Source organism: Elgaria multicarinata, chromosome 5 (genome assembly GCF_023053635.1).
Source record: "Elgaria multicarinata webbii isolate HBS135686 ecotype San Diego chromosome 5, rElgMul1.1.pri, whole genome shotgun sequence".
NCBI lineage: Eukaryota > Metazoa > Chordata > Lepidosauria > Squamata > Anguidae > Elgaria > Elgaria multicarinata.
In genome coordinates, this window is record NC_086175.1 from 119,222,159 (window position 1) to 119,244,365 (window position 22,207).

Consider the following 22,207-nt stretch of genomic DNA (forward strand, 5'->3'; position numbering starts at 1 on the left):
TGTGCCTTGTTTCCAATTTTATCCACAGGGTTATATGGCTTTAAAGAAGCTACTCATAATTATCTAGACAACATCTCCTCAGAGAACGAGGCTTAGAGCCCAACTGTGTGCAAAGGCAGTGACACTGCAGTTCACAGAGGCAGGCAGCAACTCCCAAGGCAGGGACCATGTGCAGCTGCTAGCAATTTCTCAGGGTGAGCAGGGCAGAGGTGTGTGAACCTCTGTTTGTGCCCCTGCAGCTAAAGAACTCCCACAGGGCTTGGCTGCACAGGTGATACTGTGGACTTCAGAAAAACCAACATAATAAAAATGCAGACGATAAAATAAAGCCCTGCATACGACACATAAATTACAGTGAGCACATAACACTTTATCCTTATCTATTAAAAGCCTGTGTTGCGACAAGGAAGCCTTTTAAGAAAATATACAGGGCTGGATCCAGACCAGTGGAGACTATTGCAACAGCACCCTCCCACCCATGTTCCTCAGCGACTGGTGTACATAGGCTGCCTCAGATACTGGATTTATCAGGATTAGTAGCCATTGATAGCTACTAGTGTCAGTCAGAACCAGACAGAACCCTAAACAAGCTATCCAAGGAGCAGAACCCTCAGTACCTTGGATAGCTCCTTCAGAGATCTGTTTGGTTCTGACTGAAACCCAGAATGGATTCACAGCCCCACTGAAATAGGAGCCACCACCCTCCGTGGATCCAGACTAAGTTAGCTGAGGGCACAATCCCATGCATATTTAGACAGAAAAAAGTCCCCAAACTCCCAGCATGTTCCAGCCAATCACCTGAGTCATTTAGCCATGACTAGAGATATTTCAGGCTTTTGTTTGTTCTGCATTTTGAGGCAAACAGACTCTATCTGCCCATCCCAGACTAACGTGAGGCTCAGAACACAGTCCTCCTTCTTATTTTTCCTTCTGTGAATTTTGCAGTGCAACTCAGGGAAAACCCGATTCTTCCCAGGGTCTCAGGACCATCCCGAGGCCGTGGGAGATGTGGGCACCTGTCCTGCCTGGTACTGCATTTACTCACGAGTAAGCACAGCACTAGAAATGGGCACAGAGCCGCTTTGCTTAAAAGAAAAAAGAAAAAAATGCCGCCCACACCATCCCTGAATGTGGTGTGGGTATGTGAACCCAGGGGGAGGATCTCGGAACCAGGAAATCCAGAGATCCTCGCCCCCTTCCAGAAGGCCGGGAGGTGTAGAAAGGGGTTAAGCCTTAGGAGAGGCAATTCAGCCCAGGATCATCTCATGCAGCTGACTGGCAGAAGATAAAAAGGAGGGACTTCTTCACGCAGTGCAGAATTAAACTATGGAATTTGCTACCAAAATTCCTGCTAAGGAATTAAATATTTTAATATTGCATTGCATTGGCTGCCTATACATTCCTGAGCCCAATTCAAGGTGCTGGTTTTAACCTATGAAGCCTTACATGGCTTGGGACCACCATACCTGATGGAACGCCTCTCCCAACATGAACCTACCCGTACACTGCACTCAACATCTAAGGTCCTCCTCCAAGTGCCTACTCCAAGGAGGATGGCAACAAGGGAGAGGGCCTTTTCAGTGGTGGCCCCCAATTATGGAATGATCTCCTCAACAAGGCTTGCCTGGCACCAACATTGTTATCTTTTCGGCGCCAGGTTAAGACTTTTCTCTTCTCCCAGGCAGTTAACAACATATGCTGAGTTTTTAACTGACCCCAGAATAGCTGTTTTAAATGGATATTGCTGTTTTTATGCTTTTAAATTTTTGTATATTTGTTTTTAATGTTCATTGTTTTTCACTTTTGTAAACTGCCCAGAGAGCTTTGGCTATGGGGCGGTATATAAATAAATAAATAAATAAATTTATTTATATTTATTTATTTATTACATTTTTACACCGCCCAATAGCCGAAGCTCTCTGGGCGGTTCACAAAAAAATATGCTTAATATACTTTAACTTTTGTATACCTGTATTTATAGGTTTTTAATGTATATGTTTTAAATTTTGCAATGCCGCCTTGAGGCCTAGCATTGGGCAAAAGGCGGGATATAAATAAATAAATAAATATAATATAATAATAATATTAACAAAAACAACAATAATAATAATTAGCAGAGAGGTTGCTGTAGAGCAGTGCTAATGCTCATTCCTGGGTTTTTTCCTTTCTGTTCTTTATCTGCTGGTACGGCTCGGATGTGTGCGAAAGTGGACAAATCACAATGGCTTCTCATTGCAAAATGCAGCAGGCCTGTAATTCTTAGTAGGTCACAGATTCGCGTGAGAATTCCATGTCATTTTCTTATACAAATTTGCCAAAATTCATGAATTTCTTCATATTTGGGACAGAAAGAATTTGAGATTTTAAAAGTTTGAACCTGGGAGAAACTAAAACAGAAAGTGTTGTCCGTCCAGGCCCAGGGCTTTGTGTGCTTAGATGTTAAAAGTCTGTGTTTACATCCCTGTGTATATTCAACCATTTTAGTGCAAAATTAGATTTACCACCTCTTTTTTTTCCAGCAGGCTCATCTTTAACATTTAATGGCAGGCAGGTACAACATGGGGGCATGGCTAGACCAGGGAGATGGAGGCAGATGATCTCGTGATATGATGATCGCAAGATCCTCCCCCTCAGTCTACACGTGGCGCATGACATCCCGTGAGGAAGAGGACATTACGGCCGCCATTTTGGTTTTTGATTTTTAATCAGAAATGAGCACAGGAGCGCTCCAGCACCAAAGGTATGTTTTTTTAAAAAACAAATACAACAACCTCCCACTCATCCCACCCAACCCTGATGGGCATGGAGCTCCTGAGGCGCCCCGTGCCCGGTTCCTGGCACCTCATGATTACTCGCGTGGAGCTGGGATGAAAACGGGATGCCCGGCCACTCCTCCTGGGATCACCCTGAGACCGTGGGAAAAATCAGAATTAAAGGGTAGGGTGATGTCCTGGGGCAAGGGAGGAATCATCCCTCCCTTCTCCCGGGATACCCTGTGCATATTGTGGATGCACAGGGACGATCCCAGGACAATCCACAGGATATCGCCCAGTGTAAATATACCCATGGTCCTCTTTTTGTTGGGAATAGCTGTAATCCATTGCATTTGGGTAGGGCAGATGGGTGAAATTTAGTTTCAGTTTGGTTTTGATAAGAATTTTCAAAAATGTCTTCATATTAAAGATGGGAAGAATTTAAGGTGTGTTTTTTTAAAATGAATGTGGGGAAAAAGCAGAATTGACAGGTTCATGCATCCTTCATCTCAGAAGACTTATTTCTCCTGTCACTTTGGTCAACAAAACAGAGCAGCAAATACCTGTGAAACAAATATGGAAGCCAAAAAATAAATAAAATAAAATGCATAAGGGAACCATCTGGAAAAAGCATTGAAGGCTGGGACTCATGGCCTAGGGACAATATACCTTAATTTGCATAACTGTTAATCCAGTCTTGTGTGAATAGTTTGTTTTCCTTTTTGTTACGAATATATTACAATGATTAGAATTTCAACAGAAGTTCTACCATGCAATTCTTTTAGCAGAACACAGAGTTAGGAAAACAAAAGCAGACCTGCAACACAGTTTATATTTTATATTAATACCTCGAATCCCCGCGGTCTTCCTAGACTTTCTTTACTGTGTCTCCATGCAACAAGAATCTCTGATACTGACAATCCTGTGGCCTTGACATCAGTGGGAGCAGCACTGGGTTCTGTATTAAGAAAAAAAATTGAAATAATAAAGCCCAGCCATTACAAATTGGATCTGTATATATAAAAAGTACTAGAGCTGGAATTGTCATATACTTTCTCCTTAGTCTCTCATATTGTTCAGGATAAAACCATTATTTTCATCATATTGCAATGCTTCATGGCATCTCATCAAATTTGTATCACTGACTGGTCCAGAAAGATAGCCACCTAGAATTCCTATCCATCGTTACGCGTTTCAATATTGCTTGTCAGCTAGCAAACTGCTAAGCATTGTGATGAACACAGTGTGCTAATTTTGTTGTGATGGTTGATAGGCATTTAGATCCTGCTTTTCAAAAAATATGCTCAAGGGAGCTTACAATAAAAAAATCACAACCCCAATACAATAAAAAAGCTCTCCTTAAAAGTGACCCCATTCAGACGACACTGTTAACCTTGCTGGTTAATGATTTTTTTTTGTTAAGCAGCAGGCTTAATGGTGTCATCTGACATGCGTTTTCCTTAACCAGGTGCCTCCACTAACCACACTGTGGTTGGCTTCACTAACTCTGTTCTGCAGCAGGGTTAGTGGCACTAACTTTGGCTTAAGATGTCATCTGACAAGCACCTGTGGTTAAGGGGCCGAAATCATAGAGCTAGCAGTATAGACTGGCCTAAATAGCCTAAATCATGAAACTGCTGGCACTCTTAGCCCAAGGGCTGATGGAATACGGGGCAGAACATTCGGAGGACTCAGGCGCTCCTCTAACTGCTTTGTGGTTAGCGTGTGGTTAAGGAAACCAGGAACCAGACAGGGTTACTGTGTTGTGTGCAAACGTACAGCTTGTGGTTAGTGCTAACCACAGAAAAGCATGGTTAAGCTACCTACAAAGCCCTCAGTGTCATCTGAACAGGCACAGTATGTATTGTATTGGGAATACATTCTGTTTGAAGTTGCTGCTTCTGTTTCCAGTGATCATGGACTCTTCCCTATTGCAGGTTTTAATAAATCCATATATTTCCAATCTTCAGGCCTGAGTGCTGTCACCTATATAGCCAAAATGACACCACCCATGGAGAGGACGGAGGGATCAACAAGATTGGGGGAAACCCTCATTTTTCAGAAGTACACTTGGCTACTCTTGATGTCGGACCTATGTGTCCATTAAGCCCAGTGTTGTCTACTCTGTCTGGCAGCAGTGCTTCAGGATTTAAGGCACAGGTCTCACCCATCATCCTTTTCACTGGAGATGATGGGGATTGAACCTGAGACCTTCTGCATGGATTGCATGCACTCTACCATGGAGCCAGAGTCTTTCCCTGTGCCTTGGTGCTTCTTCTCAGCCCTGGAATGTTAAAACACTAAGCTCCCATGTTTCCATAGCATAAAATGAGAAATGTTATGGAGTCAAAGAAATATTATGCTTCAATATTTTCCGCCCAACATGATTCTCTGTGCAGTAGGCGCACCTTGTTTTCTCTTTTATGCATTACAAAGATTTGTGCATTGAAAGCCATTTTTCTTGATTTGATATCATTGAAGCAATTACCGTGTTGTCAGGGAAGATTGCAGTGGGACAAATAATTTGCGATCTATACAAAATGTTGGATGGCAGTTTTCTATAAATGCAGAATCATTTTCATTTCATGGGACTGTACTGCTCAGAATGAAAAGTAAGCAGACAAAAATATAAATAGCTTTTTGCCATATGGGAGAAGAAATCAAGTCTTTCTGTTTAATATATGAAACAAATGTGTTTTTTCTCTATTCCTTTTTTGTGTTGCATGCAGTTATTCGCTGGGGATTCTCTGATATTAGACACTAAAATGCAAAAGCTTGGGAATGCACAATATATGAATAAGCTATAGTATAATTTCCTGAACATTTATATAGATGAAATGGTAGTTTATATTGATTTGGAGTGGAAAGGGACTATCAAATCTGCTATAATTTGAAATAGCCCATAACTCAGTACATTGCTGAATGTTGTTTGACTAACACTAAGATTGATGGGTTCATTAGATCTCCCTATAATTGTTGCCAGTGTTATGATCATAACCTTTTATTAATGTTGTAGTATCAACTTCTAACTATAAATGTATTTGCAGACCTGTGCAGATGAAAAAAGCCCAATATCTATAAAGGCTGTTCTTATAAGATTTAAAATATTTTATGCCACATCTCAACCTCACTGTTTTCCCATTTTCAAAGGCCAACATTTGGAATTCTATATTTAATGTGCCATATATTACCAGTTGTGAGAATCTAAAGCCAAGGTGAAAGCTGCATTCATTTAGTTACAGTAAATGTTAAAAAGGGAATCAGAGGGTTAGTTTTATATCCATTTAGCTGTTATGGTTTCCTCCAAAAAATTATGGGAATTCTAGCTTTAGGGGGGATCCGCACGTCGCTCCCAGAGCGCTTCTATGCGATCCCAGTGCACCCCGAAAACGATAGTCTGACTTCCCTGTAAAAGAAACGAGGAAGAGCCGTCCATGCTGCCGCTGCCGACGACAAGGAGAGCTCTCCCCCGGCGAGGAGAGCTCGGCAAAAGAAGGAGGGGTGGAGAGCTCTTCACCCCTCCATCTTTTGCCGAGCTCTCCTCACAAGCGGAGAGCTCTCCTCCTCGTCCTCCTCGTCGTCATGGACGGCTCTTCCTCGTTTCTTTTACAGGGAAGTCAGACTATCGTTTTCGGGGTGCACTGGGATCGCATAGAAGCGCTCTGGGAGCGACGTGCAGATCCCCCCACAATGACTGTTCTTACTATTCCATTAGGAACCAGAAAACTACAGTTCCCAGAATCCCCTGTAAAGAAGGAATGACTGTTAAAAGTCCATAGAGTGGATATGCCTGGTGATTCGACTCCTCATACATAGTAAGCATGAATCTAACTTATGGGCAAATTGTGATTTGGGCAAACCATAGTTTGTTGCATTCCGACACAGCAGCACATTATCGATTGTCCATAAGCATAAGTAGAAACTTTAAAACTCCTTCCTTCACAAGTGGAGGCAAAAGGAAGGGAATCATGCATGCCTGCTGCTCGTGTACATGTCTGAATTGAATCACTGCCCCTGCCTTGATGACAGAGGCACTCTTTTAGAGATTCCAGCCTCCATGAGCAAAGTTGGCGTTGGGTTTTTCAGGGTCCTTGGGCAAGATGTCCTCAGTAGACCCTCCTTCCTCTACCACCCACCTCCTTACCACTGTCACCACTGGTGATTTGCTTGTCCTCTCCCTTTGGACCCAATCTAAGGAGTTATAAGCAACAGGAAATGGTAAGCAAGGAAATTTCTTTGATCAGATCTTTTATGTCCTGTGGAGAAAAGTTCAGGAGGAATTCTCACATGGGATGAAAGTGCAAGGAGACCATATAGGTGATCAAACTGTCCCACCTAAAGTCTTTTGTTTATCTCAATCAGAAATTTTAAAATTGTGGAACAGTTGAGAATATATGTACTTGCCCCTGCACTTAATTTTTTTTTCTGATGACAGAGATTAAAGCCCTTTTGACCAGGTCAGATAATTAAACAGGCTAACATGGCCGAGGCTTGGGGTCTCCAATGTCATGCCCATGGGCACGAATGCATCCATGGACACGTCTCAGGGCAGCCACCACACACCAGGCCCATCTGATTCTTATTTCATTTCTTAAGATTCATTTAAAATGTAAAAACATATATATATAAAAACTAGGACAGTGGGCAAAGTGAGGTGTAGCATTCCAGTGCCATCATTATTTGGATTGAAAAGAATGTTTTTGTGTTTTGGATCTCAGACTCCCACCTTTGCCTAGTACTTAGGTTCTTTGGGAAAGTTACTTTGATTTTAGTCTCACCAGTTCGGGAGATGAATGTTTTGTGGCCAGCTACGCTCACCATGGCAGCCATTTTATCAATGGTCAACTCCCTTCCCCATGGCAGCCATTTTCTGAGATTGTACTCAGCACTCCATCAACATTCCGAATGGGTCCACCGACCCAGAAAGGTTGGGGACCTTTGGCCCAAGTTCTGGTGCTGGTGCAGCCTACCAATATTTCCCTAAAATGTAACAGTTAGGGGCCCTTTAACTGCAGCCTGGCCTAGGGCCCATGATTTCCACAATACAGTACTGGTTCTGACAATTATACTGGCATACTAGAAGACACTATGATTTAAATATAGGTTATACCTTAGCTTTGATTTATTTTTTTAAACCAAAAATAAGTTTTCACGGTTGGACTACTGCAACCTTCTTCTCTCTGGCCTTCCTTCTTCTCACATCAGTCCGTTGGTTTCTGTTCACCACTCTGCCGCAAAGATCATCTTCTTGGCTCGCCGCTCCGACCATGTTACTCTGCTTCTGAAATCTCTTCATTGGCTTCCAATTCACTTCAGAATCCAATATAAACTTCTCCTGTTAACCTTCAAAGCTTTTCACGGTCTAGCTCCTTCCTATCTCTCCTCTCTCATCTCACACTATTGCCCTGCTCGTGCTCTTCGCTCCTCTGATGCCATGTTTCTCGCCTGCCCAAGGGCCTCTACTTCCCTTGCTCGGCTTCGTCCATTTTCATCTGCTGCCCCTTATGCCTGGAACGCTCTTCCAGAACATTTGAGAACTACAAGTTCAACCACAGCTTTTAAAGCTCAACTAAAAACTTTTCTTTTTCCTAAAGCTTTTAAAACTTGATGTTGTGCAGACTTCTACTGTTACTTTCTACTGTTAGTTTTTCCCTACCCAGTGCCTGCTTACCCTACCCTGTACCTGTTTGCATTCTCTTCCCCTCCTTATTGTTTTACTATGATTTTATTAGATTGTAAGCCTATGCGGCAGGGTCTTGCTATTTACTGTTTTACTCTGTACAGCACCATGTACATTGATGGTGCTATATAAATAAATAATAATAATAATAATAATAATAAGTTTATTAAGTGGTCCACTAAAATCCACAGCAATTTGCAAGTGGTCCATAAAAATAAAGTCCTCTTGATCTCTGCCCATCAGGGGTGGGATGGGGTGGAGCAGGAGTTTTTTGTTTTGTTTTGAAACACTTACTTTAAGCTGGAGCGCTGGAGCGCTCATCTTCAAAAATAATTATTAAAAAATCCAAAATGGCGGGCACAACGTGCACCCTGACTTTCTTCTAGGAAATTATTTGGAATTCTCCCAGAAACCCAAAATGAAGCAATTGAAAAGAATCATAGGTATATTCTTAGAAAATCAGATCACTCAGAAATGAAGAAGATATTTCTAAAACCCCTGCTTTCCCATGGGGTTATATTTGTTTTGGTTATCAATCAGAGATAGTTTCTAAATTTGGTATTGAACTGAGTATATAGGAGGTAGTCAATCTGGCTCCAATGCATTTGTGTGTGGATGTGGCAGGGAATAGGAGGGCATAGGAGAAAATGAAGACTCTAGAGAAAGACTCTATGATGAGATAGTCCCAACTGATTGCTAGAAAAGTCTGAAACTGGAATATTTTAAAAATTGTAACAGCATAAAGATGAAGAAGAGAAATTCACTCCATAGTAAACAGAGGTGGCTGCTATCCTGCATGCAATTAAAGCCAGAAGGATTTAAGCAGCCTAATCTTGTAGCCAATGAAGTCAAATGTATGTTGCAGTTGATGTCCTAAATATAAGGTTAGACATCACTTAAACTTTCTGTGGATGTTGAGATGATGTGAATATTTCATAATGCAAGTACAAGTGTTGAAAAGTGCTGATTATGACATATTAAAGGGAGTTAACTTTCCCATGCTTTATTTTTGGTTAAAATCTTCTATACTCATATCTAAATTGACAGGAAAATTTAGTAAAAGTATCTGTATCTTCTCTCCTTCTCAGTTACCACTGGGTCAAATTGTCTTCTGATCATGAATGTCTAGGCAAATCCAAGGTATATCAATCCACTGATAAATGTACAACTTAAATTACAGGAGAAAGTGCTACTACTCTTTAGCAATTGAAACCTTCTATTTAGTTTGTCACATCCTTTGTTTCAGAATCAGGGCCAAATGTCATGTTATGTTCAACACCTAGTTTTGCAAGGCACATATCTTTTTTGATTGGTAAATAGGAGCTGCTGAGAGCCCCCTCAGGATCAGAAGTGTGGTCCCACCTGTTTTGCCTTTGGGTCTTCCCCCTTTGTGGCCCTACTCCTTTGGCTTCAGCCCTGGAGCTGAAAGAGGTTCCTCATCCTTGCCTTAATAGGAGAACCCACTTGGCAAGGCAGGGGGTTGCGGGGAGTAGAGACCTTTCACTCCAAACACATATTATAGTACACAGACCGAATAGCAATTGTTGATCCTGGAAACACACTTCAACTCCAGTCTTAAACACATTTCCTTAGGCCATTCATAAGTCCCATTGACTGAGTTTGCACAATATGATTACCCACACTTGAGTGTGGGTTGTCATTGAACCGTGGGTTGTTGTTGAGCCATGGGTTGTTGTTGAACCATGGGTTGTTGAACAGTGGGTTATCATGCTGTCTGAACTCAGTGCGTTTTCCACAAGGTGGATTGTTAACCACGCAGGATGGCTTATTTTCCTCAAACAAGCCACCTTGAGAACCCATGGTTTGTTGCTGGGTTGTTCAGGGTGGATGAGAAGCCACCTTGCATGGTTAACAAGTCACTCTGCAGAAACATGATAACCCACAGTTCACCAACAACCCACAGTTCACCATCAACCCATACTCAACCACTGAGTGTGGGTTGTCATGCTGTGTGACCCAGTTACAGACTCATCTTACATCTCATTACATACACTTAAGGTCACAGCCATGGTTAGTAAGATGCAACAGAACATGAGGTTTTACAGACTTACCTCCCTCAGCGGAACAGATAACAACGATAGGGCTGAATGGCCCATCTCCTTTGTTATTATAAGCTCCAACTTTCACTTCGAATGGAGTCAGAGGAGGCACACTCTCATCTCTGTAGATGAACTTGGAGGCATCAGAAGAGGTTACCATTTTTTCCTTCCAGCCTCTTGTCCCATTGGGTCTGAAAGCCACAATGTAACCAAAGCCTTCTCCATTCTGAAACTCTTCAGAGACTGGCTGAAGAAAGAGAAGCACGGTTATTATTCCTTGGCTTTGGTATGGCCCACTGACATGGAAGTTTAGCTATAACACATATTTAAAAACAGCAACCATGAAAATTGCCCAGTATTGAAAGAAAAGGTTAGGAGAGTGTATTTGGAACACTTAGTGTGACAAAGCTTATGAACCTATGTGGGACAGGCGCAGCAATCTTATGCATGTTTACTCAGAAGTAAGTCCCACTATTCCTATTAGTGGACCTATTCCTAGATAAGTATGAATAAGACTTAGGGTAGTCAAGTGTCCTATTTTACGGTGGATAGTCCTCTATCCAAAGAGATAGAGAATATTCCTGTATATGAAGGGTTGTCCAGTCCATGTCTGGTTTAAAGACAAAGAACCCTTACAAGGGAGAGCAATGTGGGTGGCAGCTTGATGCTGCCCATCAAGAGTTAGCACCTAACAGCATTCTAAGCAGCCAAAACAGGTCACCTGGTCATCGTTTTCCCCATGAAGGTGAGATGTATTGCAATTCTGTATGAATTATAATAATTTTTAAATGTGCATCTACACATATAAAACAGGACATGGAAATTTAATGTGCCCTCTCTTTGGGGGCGATGTATTTCCTGTTATTTTGGTGATGTGTAAGTGGCCACCCTAATAAGGTTGCAGGCTTCGAGAAAGAAGAGAACAAGAGGATACATTGATCAGAAATGGAACTTTAGAAGGCGTTGCAATGAAAAATGTTGAAATAGAGCAAGGGTGCAATCCTATGGGATGTGCCCAGGCTACTTGGAAGCCTCAGAACTTGGAAGCTTATGAGTGTCCTATGCAGAGTGGTTGGTGCCTTGCATTTAACCGAGACAGGTGATTTCACTTGTTGAAAGGAGGCTTCGGAGAGGGGGAGGCAATGAGGCTGAGGCAGCCATAGGATTTGTTGTACAGCTGCCACCCTGGTCCCCTCTCCTCCCTTTCCCTGGGAACACTCTTTCCATGTCTCCACACTCCATTTTGCAAGCACAGAGAAGTAGCCAGTGTGGTTCTCTCTGTGCCTCCTATGAGGGACGGCAGGGGGCAGCAGGGGGCACGGTTTCTCAGCTCCAACATTGCCTAGAGAAGGTAGGATTTCTCCCTCCATCTGTGAATTTTATTTTATTTTTTGGAAGATTCTTGCAACCCCTTTTTAATTGTTGTTCATATATATTAGGGGTGTGCACGGACCCCCCGCTCCGCTTCACTTGCAGATCCGCCATTTTCTGGATCGGGCCGCTCCGCCCCGCCCCCGCTCCGCCCACTTCCGCTCCGCTCCGCCCGGAGCTCCGGATCCGGATCCGGAGCTCCGTTTCCCCCCCCCCATAGGCTTGCATTGAAAGCTAAAAAATTATACAACTTTTTTTCTGTTCAAGTTAGAAACCTCATGTTTGGCACCATGACACCTCATGGGGATATACACACGCATGCCAAGTTTCAAAGCAATCCCATCATCCCCTGATTTTTGGCGAATTTTTGAAAATCGGGCACCCCACACACAACATCCCTGCGAGGTGGGCAGGGGAGGAGGGAGGGAAGGCAGGCAGGCATGCAGCTGGCATTTCTGGGGGCATAAGGAAGTGAGCCAAGGATAAGCCAGTAATGCATATAAAATGGAATAAATCAATCAATAAACAAAGGAGGGGTGGAATTAAAAGCAGCAGTGTTGCTCAATAAACAACAAGAAGAACTTTTTTTAAAAGGCTATATCTGTCTTTTACCAGCAATAGGGGGACGTGCCCGGGGGAGGGGGAAGTAGCTGCCAGTTCAAGACACTGACAGCCACAGCTCCGAGAAGAAGTAAAACGCTCACTTCGACTCAGAACAGGCATTGCTCCACCACTGAAAAGTGACCATTCACTTCAACTCATGAGAGGCATTGCTCCACCGTTTTACTCTCTTTGGAAGGCTCTATGGCCTTCCAGTGCAGGAGAGAGTGGGTCCACGATGAGATGCCCTAGGGGAGCTCATCCCCTTGCACCACATCGATTCAGTTGTTCCCCAAGGTTAGGGTGGGGAGCAGTGCTGTGTTTCTATCTCTTATTCTTGGCTTAGTATATGATTTCAGGTTGTGTTTGTGCATTTGGTGGGGCTACTGTGTTAAAAAACACGGGGAAAAGCCCGTTCAGATGAAGAAAGAGAAGTTTCCCAGAATCCCAAGTTACCTGTTTTGCCTATGCCCTCCTCCAACTTTGGGATCATCATGACCGGGAGCTGACTCTGCCCCTCAGCCCTTTGAAAAAGGTATTTTTCCCGCCGATTTTTAAAAAACTTCTAGCCCGCGACCCGTACGATGCAGAAAGTTGAGAGTGGTCTCAAAATGACCCCCATCCACGACTCTCTGTGCACAAGAATTTTCAGAACGATAGCTTAAACCCCCCCCAGTTATCCCCGATTCTTTCCCTCAATGCAATCCTATGGGCGAAAAGCCGAAAACGCAGTTTGAGCCGTGCGGTTGACCCGATTTTCAAAAAAACATTGCACGTGAACACAGCACGCAGAAAGTTGAGAGTAGTCTCAAAATGACCCCCATCCACGACTCTCTGTGCACAAGAATTTTCAGAACGATAGCTTAAAACCCCCCCCAGTTATCCCCGATTCTTTCCCTCAATGCAATCCTATGGGCGAAAAGCCGAAACGCAGTTTGAGCCGCGCGGTTGACCCGATTTTCAAAAAAATATAGCACGCGACACGGACAACGCAGAGAGGTGAGAGTGGTCTCAAAATGACCCCCATCCACGACTCTCTGAGCACAAGAATTTCCAGAGCGATAGCTTCAAAAACAACGTAGTTATGCGCGATTATTTGCCGCAATGCAATCCTATGGCGAAATGTTTTCAAGATGGCGACCGGAGCGCTCCGCCTGAACTCGGAGCTCCAAAAAATGGTCGCTTCTCTTCGCCTTGCTTCTAGGGGGTCCACGGTCCGCTCCTACTCCGCCTCTGGGTAAGGCGGAGCAGGCCAATCCGCTACTGCTTCTACGCTCCTAATCGGAGCGGAGCACATCCCTAATATATATCTGTTATTTAAAAAATGAAGAAAATATGCCTAAACCCCAAAGACAATAGTTGTGGAATGTTTTGCAAATTGATTGACTGCGTTTATATCCCACCTTTTTTCCTCTAAGGAACTCAAGGTGGCATACATAATCCTCCTCCTCTCCATTTCTATCCTCACAACAACAGCCTTGTGAGGTAGGTTGGGCTGACAGTCTGTGACTGGCCCAAAGTCACCCAGTGAACTTCTATGGACTAGAACCTGGATCTCCCGACTCCCAATCCAAAATTCTAGCCACTACACCACACTGGCTCTCAAATTATGCCTTTTGAGAAGGAAATCTCCAACAAAATATTCAGCCAGCAAATGATTTCCCCCCCCCCAGCTATTTCACTCATTTCTAAACACCTCTTTAAAAACAAGATAACTGTCACTGACCATGTGTAAAATGTCATTCTGCTTTCTGTCTTTTTCTTTTTAATATCGGGTGAAACGTTTTGGAAGGTCCATTAAAAGAAAGTTAAGTAATTCCTGGCATATCTGTAATTATTTCCTGACATTTTAAAATGTGATGCCCATTTATCACTCAAGTTAGAAGCCCACCGCTAACAGGCAGTGTTTCATTTAAAGGAAACTGCCAAAGTCTTTCAAAATACAGCGTACATTTCCAAGGCTCCTAAAGAGGACTCAGAGTCAACCTGGATGTGATGTCTTTCATTGGTGCCAATGGGAGAATTCTTTTCTTTGCAAATGGCAGGTCCAGAATGTTGTGGGTAAGCTCTTGACTGGGGCCAGTTACAGGGAGCTTGTGATTCCCTTGTTAGAATAGCTTTATTGGCTACCATCTGTTTCCGGGATCAATTCAAAGTGTTGGTTATATCCTATAAAGCCCTATACTACTTGGGATCAGGCTACCTGAAAGACCGCATTCTCCCTTATGAGCCTGACCGGGTGTTAAGATCTTCCAGAGAGGCTTTTCTCTTGGTGCCACCCCCATCAGAGGCATGTTTGGTGGGTACGTGAGAGAGGGTCTTCTTGGTGGCTGCTCCCAGGCTTTGAAACTCCCTGCCAAGGGAGGCTAGATTGGGTCTCTCTCTGTTGTCCTTCCACCGCCTGGCAAAGATGTTTTTATTCAAGCAAGCTTTTGGCTTACAAGCTGGTCTGTTTCTAAAGCAGGCTTTATTGGTTTATTTCTGCACTGTTGTGTTTTCAATTGTGTTTTTCCTCTATTTGTTTTTATGATTGCTTGAACTAAGTTTATTTTACAAACCACAGATGCAAGATAATAGAATGCAGTACAACATTTTAACATACAAAAGGTAAAACAATTTAAACAGCTAAAAACAATTGCAATGAAATTCTAGAACTGTTAAAGACAGCTGACATAAATGCCGCAAGATAAGGACAATCTCAATTTGGTGCTAAAAAGATGTCAGTGGTGGCACCAGGCGAGCCTCAGTGGGGAGATTGTTCCATAATTGGCAGGTCACCAGTGAGTAGGTGCTCACCTTTGTTGGCCTCCATTGCAGGTGACACACAGTGGAAGGCCTCAGATGTTGATCATAGTGTCTGGGTACGTTCAGGTCAGAAAAGGCACTTTGTAAGCTATTGTGGCCCTGAGCCGTGAAAGGCTTTATAGGTTAAAAATAGCACCTTGAATGGTGCTTGGATATATACAGGGAACCAATGCAAGTGGACCAGAATTGGTGTCATATATTCAGATCTTCTGACCCCAATTATTTTGCATTTTGCAGAAGCTGTAGGGCTGTGCATGGACCTCCTGATTTGATTTGGAGGCCAATTTGGAGTTTCTGAATCAGCCTTGATCTGATTCAGGCTGCTACAGGCCCAGACCGACCCACTTCGGATCTGGTTTCAAAGTGGGCTGACCATTGAGGGTTCCTGGGTGACCACCAAGCTGGGTGAGAGGCCAAAGGGAGTCCGTTGGCCTCCCCCCTCCCTGCTCAGCCCGCACCCACTTGCGGAACTTACCTGACCCATCTGACAGCTACCCATCCATAGATTTTGGAAACGACAGATTCCCCATCTTCATTTAAAATGGTGGCCCTCATTGAGGACAGGTGGCTGCTAGATGGCTCAGGCAAGTTCTGCAGGTGGGTGGGCAGGTGGGGGCAGCAGCTCACCATTGCCTCGAGTTGGCCTGAAGCACTTCAGACCACCTCAGCCCGATCTGGTCCCAATCCAGACTTGGACCGAGGAGTCTGAATTGCCCCGCCTCGGTTCAGATTTGGGATTCAGGCTCAAAGCAGTCCAACTTAAGTGGACTGCCATTGGACTGCCATTCAAGGCCAAATCACCCCAAAACACTTTGTACTAAAACAGGAAACAATTTATTGTTGCTGAAAAAATTCATCCTCCACCCAATCCAGCTACTGTGAGGACTGTAGCTAATCTCAGGGGGAACAGGGGCAGATGACATCAGTATCCTTGCTAATAAGAATTTTAAAAAGTGTCAAAGCTGTGAATCTGTGAGCCTTGACTCCAGCACACCACTGTTGCTGATTGTAAAAGTTATTGCTCACCAGTGGGGGGTGAGGGAGACCCAATTCCCCAAATACATGTATTATTATCTCATATTGATGTCGAGTCTGACCCATGGTTATCCCGGGTTCAAATTAACACCTGAATAAAGTGAAAGCAAAAAGCAAAACAAAATTAATTGGGGATTTTATTGTGAGTCACAGGTTCTCCGAACTGCCGGTAGGTTTTTTCCTCTTCACATTAAATTGTGACCCACAGGGAGATTTTAACAGACATTTAGGACATGATCTTGCCTGTGCCTGTCTTGACAGGCTTTGCTGTGGGGAAACCTCTGTGCCCGGCCCTCAAAGAAGTCAACATGAAACAGGGACGTTAATCAAAAGAGCGCCTTACCTCCCATGCTATTACTAATTCATGCCGTCTTCCGCTCCTGCCACTTACATTAGCAGGAGCTGTCTTTGGAACTGTGAACAAAAAGAGAAAGACAGAAAGGGAAAAATCAGAACGTCCAAGCTAGCAAGGTTTTTCCCAAAAGGAATCCTCTTCTCAAGAAGATGAGATGCCCTGGGCAAATCAGGTCTAAAATAAAAATAATTAAAAAGAAAAGAAAAAGACAGATGCTGCTTCTGCTTGGATTCCGTAACTGAGTTTTGAGAGATCCCGTTGAAAGGCTACGAATGGTAGCCATGCAGAAAACCTGCCAAAGTAGAAAAATGTATGGAATAAACAACGTCAATGACGTAAATATGGCCATGTGCTTTGCGAAACATTTTGAAAACATTTCACAATAAATAACAGAGTTTTCCTATCTCATCAGCTAAATGTAAATGGAGACCAAACGGTACCAGCCAACATCTATGGCAAAAGTACATCATGAATTGTGATCTATGAGTCAAATGCAGCTATGGCAGCTCATAAACAATTTGATCAACTGCCCGGTTTTATTGTTTGTGTGGGACTTCAAAACAGAAGTGGTATTTGTATCTTTGGGCTCATCTACACCAAGCAGATATTCCACTATGAAAGTGGTATATAAAAGGCAGGAGCCACACTACTGCTTTATAATGGTACTGAAGTGCACTGACAACTGTTGGGACCCATGACAAATACCGTATACTGCTTTCATACCACTTTCATAGTGCAATATCCTGCTTGGTGTAGGTGTGTCATGGGCTCCAACAGTTGTCAGTGCACTTCAGTACCATTATAAAGCAGTAGTGGAAATCCTGCAGTGCACTTCAATATCACTATAAAGTGTGGCTCCTGCCTTTTAAATACCGCTTTCATACCGCTTTCATATTGGAATATCCTGCTTGGTGTAGATGATCCCTTTGTGTGTGTATCAATCATAGTGTGTTATTTACTCGCATGTTCTTGATAGAATAGCCGTTCTCCTTGGCGTATATACACCTGGTGCCTTATTTATTCATCTGTCATTTCACTGATTCAGAGCACAATCTCTCTTTGAAATATCCAAGCGGATGGCCTTGTTTGTTACTCAGCCAGAGATGAACACCTTTCTAGAGGATTGTTGGTAATGGCCTTGTAGACTGAAGCCCTCCTTAAATGAATAAATGTTAGAAGAATAAACCTGTCCAAAGAATGAATCTCCTTCTGCCCCAAACTGTAAAATACAGAGACATAGAGTGAAACTCTCCTGAATGAATAACCATTTAAAAAATAAATATGTCAAAGCAATATTTTTTCTCTGCATTGCACCAAGCCAAAAACAAAACCAAACCGCAAACACCCAGTCAGACAAGGAACACTCTTAAATGAATAAATGCTCAGTGAAGAAAACTATTAAAACAAGCCATTCCGCCCTCCCCCTTGACATTGGGGCTGTTTATTTGTAGCTTTCTCTGAAACTTCACTTAACGTTATGGAACACAATTTTATACCAAGAGCTATTTGCCCGTAAGCTATGTTTATGACTGCATAATTAGTACCTTGTTGCTAGTCTAGATATGAATTATTAGCAGTGCTACAGATATTGGTCAATAAATACAGATGCTGTGCAACGAAACCTAGCCAGAAACAAGTTGCATGAGAAGCGATGTGAAGAATTTCTCCTAGATCAAGTAGTTAACTTTCTATTGCAGAACCTTGATATGCCATGATGAATGAATAGCAAAATTCATCAGCCATTTTGTTGGTTTGCTGTCCATTATTCAGAGGAAAGCGTGCCACCTGCTACGATATAAATAATGTCCTTTTTATTTGGCAAAATCATTTTGGGTAGAGTGAAATAAACTGGATGTTCCTAGCTTCCTGAGAAGGATCTTGGGGGGGAGGGGGTTTAAAGAATGAAATAATAATAATAATAATAATAATAATAATAATAATAATAATAATAATAATAAATGCAATGAAGACTCCAGGTGTTTGAAGGTGCTTTGGGGGAGGCATTATCAATGGGCTCCCACCATCAGTGGTTCTACTTTCTCACCAGCATTGTCACCTGCTATTGCTCCACCTCCTCCTCTTTGCTACCACTTTGACAGCTGAGAACCAATGAGCAAGTTGGTAGTGCTATCTACTGCTCTTCCTTCTCACCACCACCATCACCTGGTCCAGAGCAAGAGGCAGGTAAACAAGCAGGGTGCAATGGTGAAGAGGAGGGTGCAACTCCAGAGGGCTCTTCCAAGTGGGCCACTGTTCTGGTGTCAGCTGTCGGCAGCTACCCAACCATACCGACCCTTGAAAGCTGGCTCTGATTATATGGATACCTCAAGTATGGGAAGGGTTTCACAACAGGTATGACAAATAGGGGAAGTTAATATTTGTTCGTTTACAACATTTAGTCCCTGCACTTTAGCCAAAAAGGAGCCTAAAGCAGCTTATATAGATTATTATTATTATTATTTATTTATTTATTTATTTATTTATTTATATAGCACCATTAATATACATGGTGCTGTACAGAATAAAACAATAAATAGCAAGACCCTGCCACATAGGCTTACATTCTAATAAAATCATAATAAAGCAATAAGGAGGGTAAGAGAATGCACCAAACAGGCAGTATAAAAGTCAGAACAATTCAAGTTTTAAAAGCTTTAGGAAAAAGAAAAGTTTTTAGCTGAGCTTTAAAAGCTGAACTTGTAGTTCTCAAATGTTCTGGAAGAGCGTTCCAGGTGTAAGGGGCAACCGAAGAAAATGGACGAAGCTGAGCAAGGGAAGTGGAGACCCTTGGGCAGGTGAGAAACATGACATCAGAGGAGCGAAGAGCACGAGAGGGCAATAGTGTGAGATGAGAGAGGAAAGATAGGAGGGAGCTAGACAGTGAAAAGCTTTGTAGGTCAACAGGAGAAGTTTATATTGGATTCTGAAGTGAACTGGAAGCCAATGAAGAGATTTCAGAAGTGGAGTAACATGGTCAGAGCGGCGAGCCAAGAAGATGATCTTAGCAGCAGAGTGGTGAACAGAAACCAACGGACTGATGTGAGAAGAAGGAAGGCCAGTGAGAAGAAGGTTGCAGTAGTCCAACCGAGAAATAACCAATGCATGAACAAGAGTCTTGGCAGAAGAGACAGACAAAAATGATCGAATCCTGGCAATATTATACAGGAAAAAACGACAGGATTTAGCTACTGCCTCAATATGAGGAATAAAGGAGAGCGAGGAATCAAATATAAAGCCAAGACTACGCGCTTCCTTGACTGGAGTAAGTGTAACATCATTGACAGTAAGAGAGAATGAGAGGTGAGGAGAAGGTTTAGGAGGGAAAACAAGCAATTCAGTCTTTGCCATATTAAGTTTCAAACGGCGGTCCCTACCCTGAGGCTTACAATCTAAGAAATGACACCCAAGACCAAGGGACAGGGAAGGAGGAGGAGAATAGACTAGTTGAAGAGATGGTGGCGGTGACAGTTTACTTTTTCTTCTTCTCCAGCTGACAGAGAACTTGGTTATAATGGCCGCCGTAGAAGGACAATAATCAGAATCAAGTGGTAAAGATTTGGTAGGAATTGTATTGATTTAGGCCTGAGGTAAGTTGCATGTTTGAATGCTCTCCTGCTTTGTTTTTGGTTTTGTTTTTAAAAAATCCCTTCATACAGAAAACTAGGATACCAGGAAGAAGAAGAAATGGTGGAGACTGCTGAGGGAAACTTCATCACTGAAGCAAAAAAGCTTAAAAAAAAAAAAAAGAATAAGGAAAAAACAAGAGAAAGGCACCGCCGCTACTTTTCTGGTAAACATCTTGATGCTCTATGCCAGGGGTCAGCAATGTGTGATCCTTAATTAATTAAATTAAGTTTAATATGATAGACATGTCTCCTTGCTTCCACCTGTGCTACCTGTATATTTGTATACAGAAAACACCACATGGCCCTGAAATTAATGACCTTTTAAAGTTTCTCTGTAATTTACTTCTGCTTGGGGAGGTGGGAATTGTGAAACCGTATTTCGATGATCCTACAAACCATGGTTTAGAGGGTAAAAAATGAGCTCACGTGTTCTCTCTTCCCCTTGCATGATACAGTCCTTTCCCTGACTTCCTGGTTTATATAAACCAGAGCTTACATCCAAATGGGCAAACAATGGTTCACACTTGTTCTCTAAACCACAATTAGAAACCTACTTCAAATGATTGTGGCTTTTGTATGGCAAGTACAAACCATAGTGTCGATTCAGCCATTACAGCAAAGTATGGTTAGTGCTTGACAGGAAACTGAAATCAAGCCACATGTAAGCAGGGGGAAAGCCATGATGTGAAGGTCTGTGCAATGATTTAGGATTGTTTGAACTGAGCATATTGTGTCTATGGCTGATATTACATATTGCTAAATCACTGTGGAAACGTGCTTCTCCAAAAAAAAGTAAGAAAAAAAGAGTTAAGCATCATATTTGTTTCAAAGGCCACTTTCAATTTTTGGTGCATATGATTTATTTATTTATTTACTGCCTATCAGCCGAAGCTCTCTGGGCAGTCCTCATAGAATGAGCAGGCATATTAACATGCAAAGTGACTTCTCAGGCAGCCACTAATGTATGATCAATGCTGACGGTGCGGTGTACCTCTCTTGATTCGTCTAAGGCCATGTGGTAGGCCTTTCTTATGCATTAGAATTTGAAATATTGCTTTCCCTGTCTTGGCTGCATGCAGCTTTAACAACTTGACAGCTCTAATCTAATTCCAAATTTTAATGTGTAAATCATGGCCTTGGAATATATGCGTTCTAGGCCACATTTTGCTAGTGGCATATGTATGACCTTGGTCAAGTCACTTTCCCCTGTGTTTTCCTTGCTAACTCCTTTAGTCTGTCTTGGCAATTTAATGCCTTAGAGGTATTTTTTCTCCTAATTGTCAATACGGCTCTTATCATAATTGAGATTGGACAAGATCCTGGAGCAAAGGGAATAGAATACATTGGATAAAACTAATCTAGACAGAAGGGAGAGCAAATTTGGAATGCCTTTGCTACAAAAAGTTCAACAGTGGTGAGCAGTACTGTCCAACCATGCTGAACAATATCAGATGGGGACGTGTGTGTGTCCCCCCCACCCCGTTTAGATGGGCTTGGGGTGGAGCTGAAGTTGGATAGGCCATAGAATTTCTTGTATCGTGGCCTTGCTATAGTCTCAGGCAAAGGTGTTTTCCAATCATCTGGTAGAAGAACCTTTTACCTGGATATGCCAGGTAAAGCATGTACTGTACCACTGAGCTAAGGGCTCTTCCTGAGATGTTTCCACCAGTTGAGGCTGGTGGCTCCGATTTTGGTGGGGCTGCGAGTCCATTCTGGGATAGGGGATTTTATAGAGGCAACATAAATCTGGAAACATTCACAGACACATGGGTGGTTCTTAGTTTTTTTTTTTTAAAAAAAGTATCACCCCCCCCAAAAAAAAGGCGGGGGGAAGAGAACACAATTTTGCATAAAATGTGGATATGCTAATTTGCATATATAAATTCAAATTTAGAAACCATTATTCTAATTTAAATAGAAAT

At 42.7% G+C, this 22,207-nt stretch overlaps 1 protein-coding gene across 1 annotated transcript in view; it reads right to left on the reverse strand.

Annotated features, from left to right (window-relative positions):
* The window catches only part of CNTN5 (contactin 5), a 447,440-nt gene that overhangs the window by 11,027 nt on the left and 414,206 nt on the right, over nt 1–22,207 (reverse strand). Inside the window, exons 17-19 of the mRNA XM_063127114.1 lie at nt 16,648–16,718; nt 10,506–10,740; nt 3,602–3,711 (exon numbers count right to left, since the gene is read on the reverse strand). Of these exons, the coding sequence (XP_062983184.1) occupies nt 3,602–3,711; nt 10,506–10,740; nt 16,648–16,718 (416 nt within the window). The remainder of the gene's footprint in view (nt 1–3,601; nt 3,712–10,505; nt 10,741–16,647; nt 16,719–22,207) is intronic.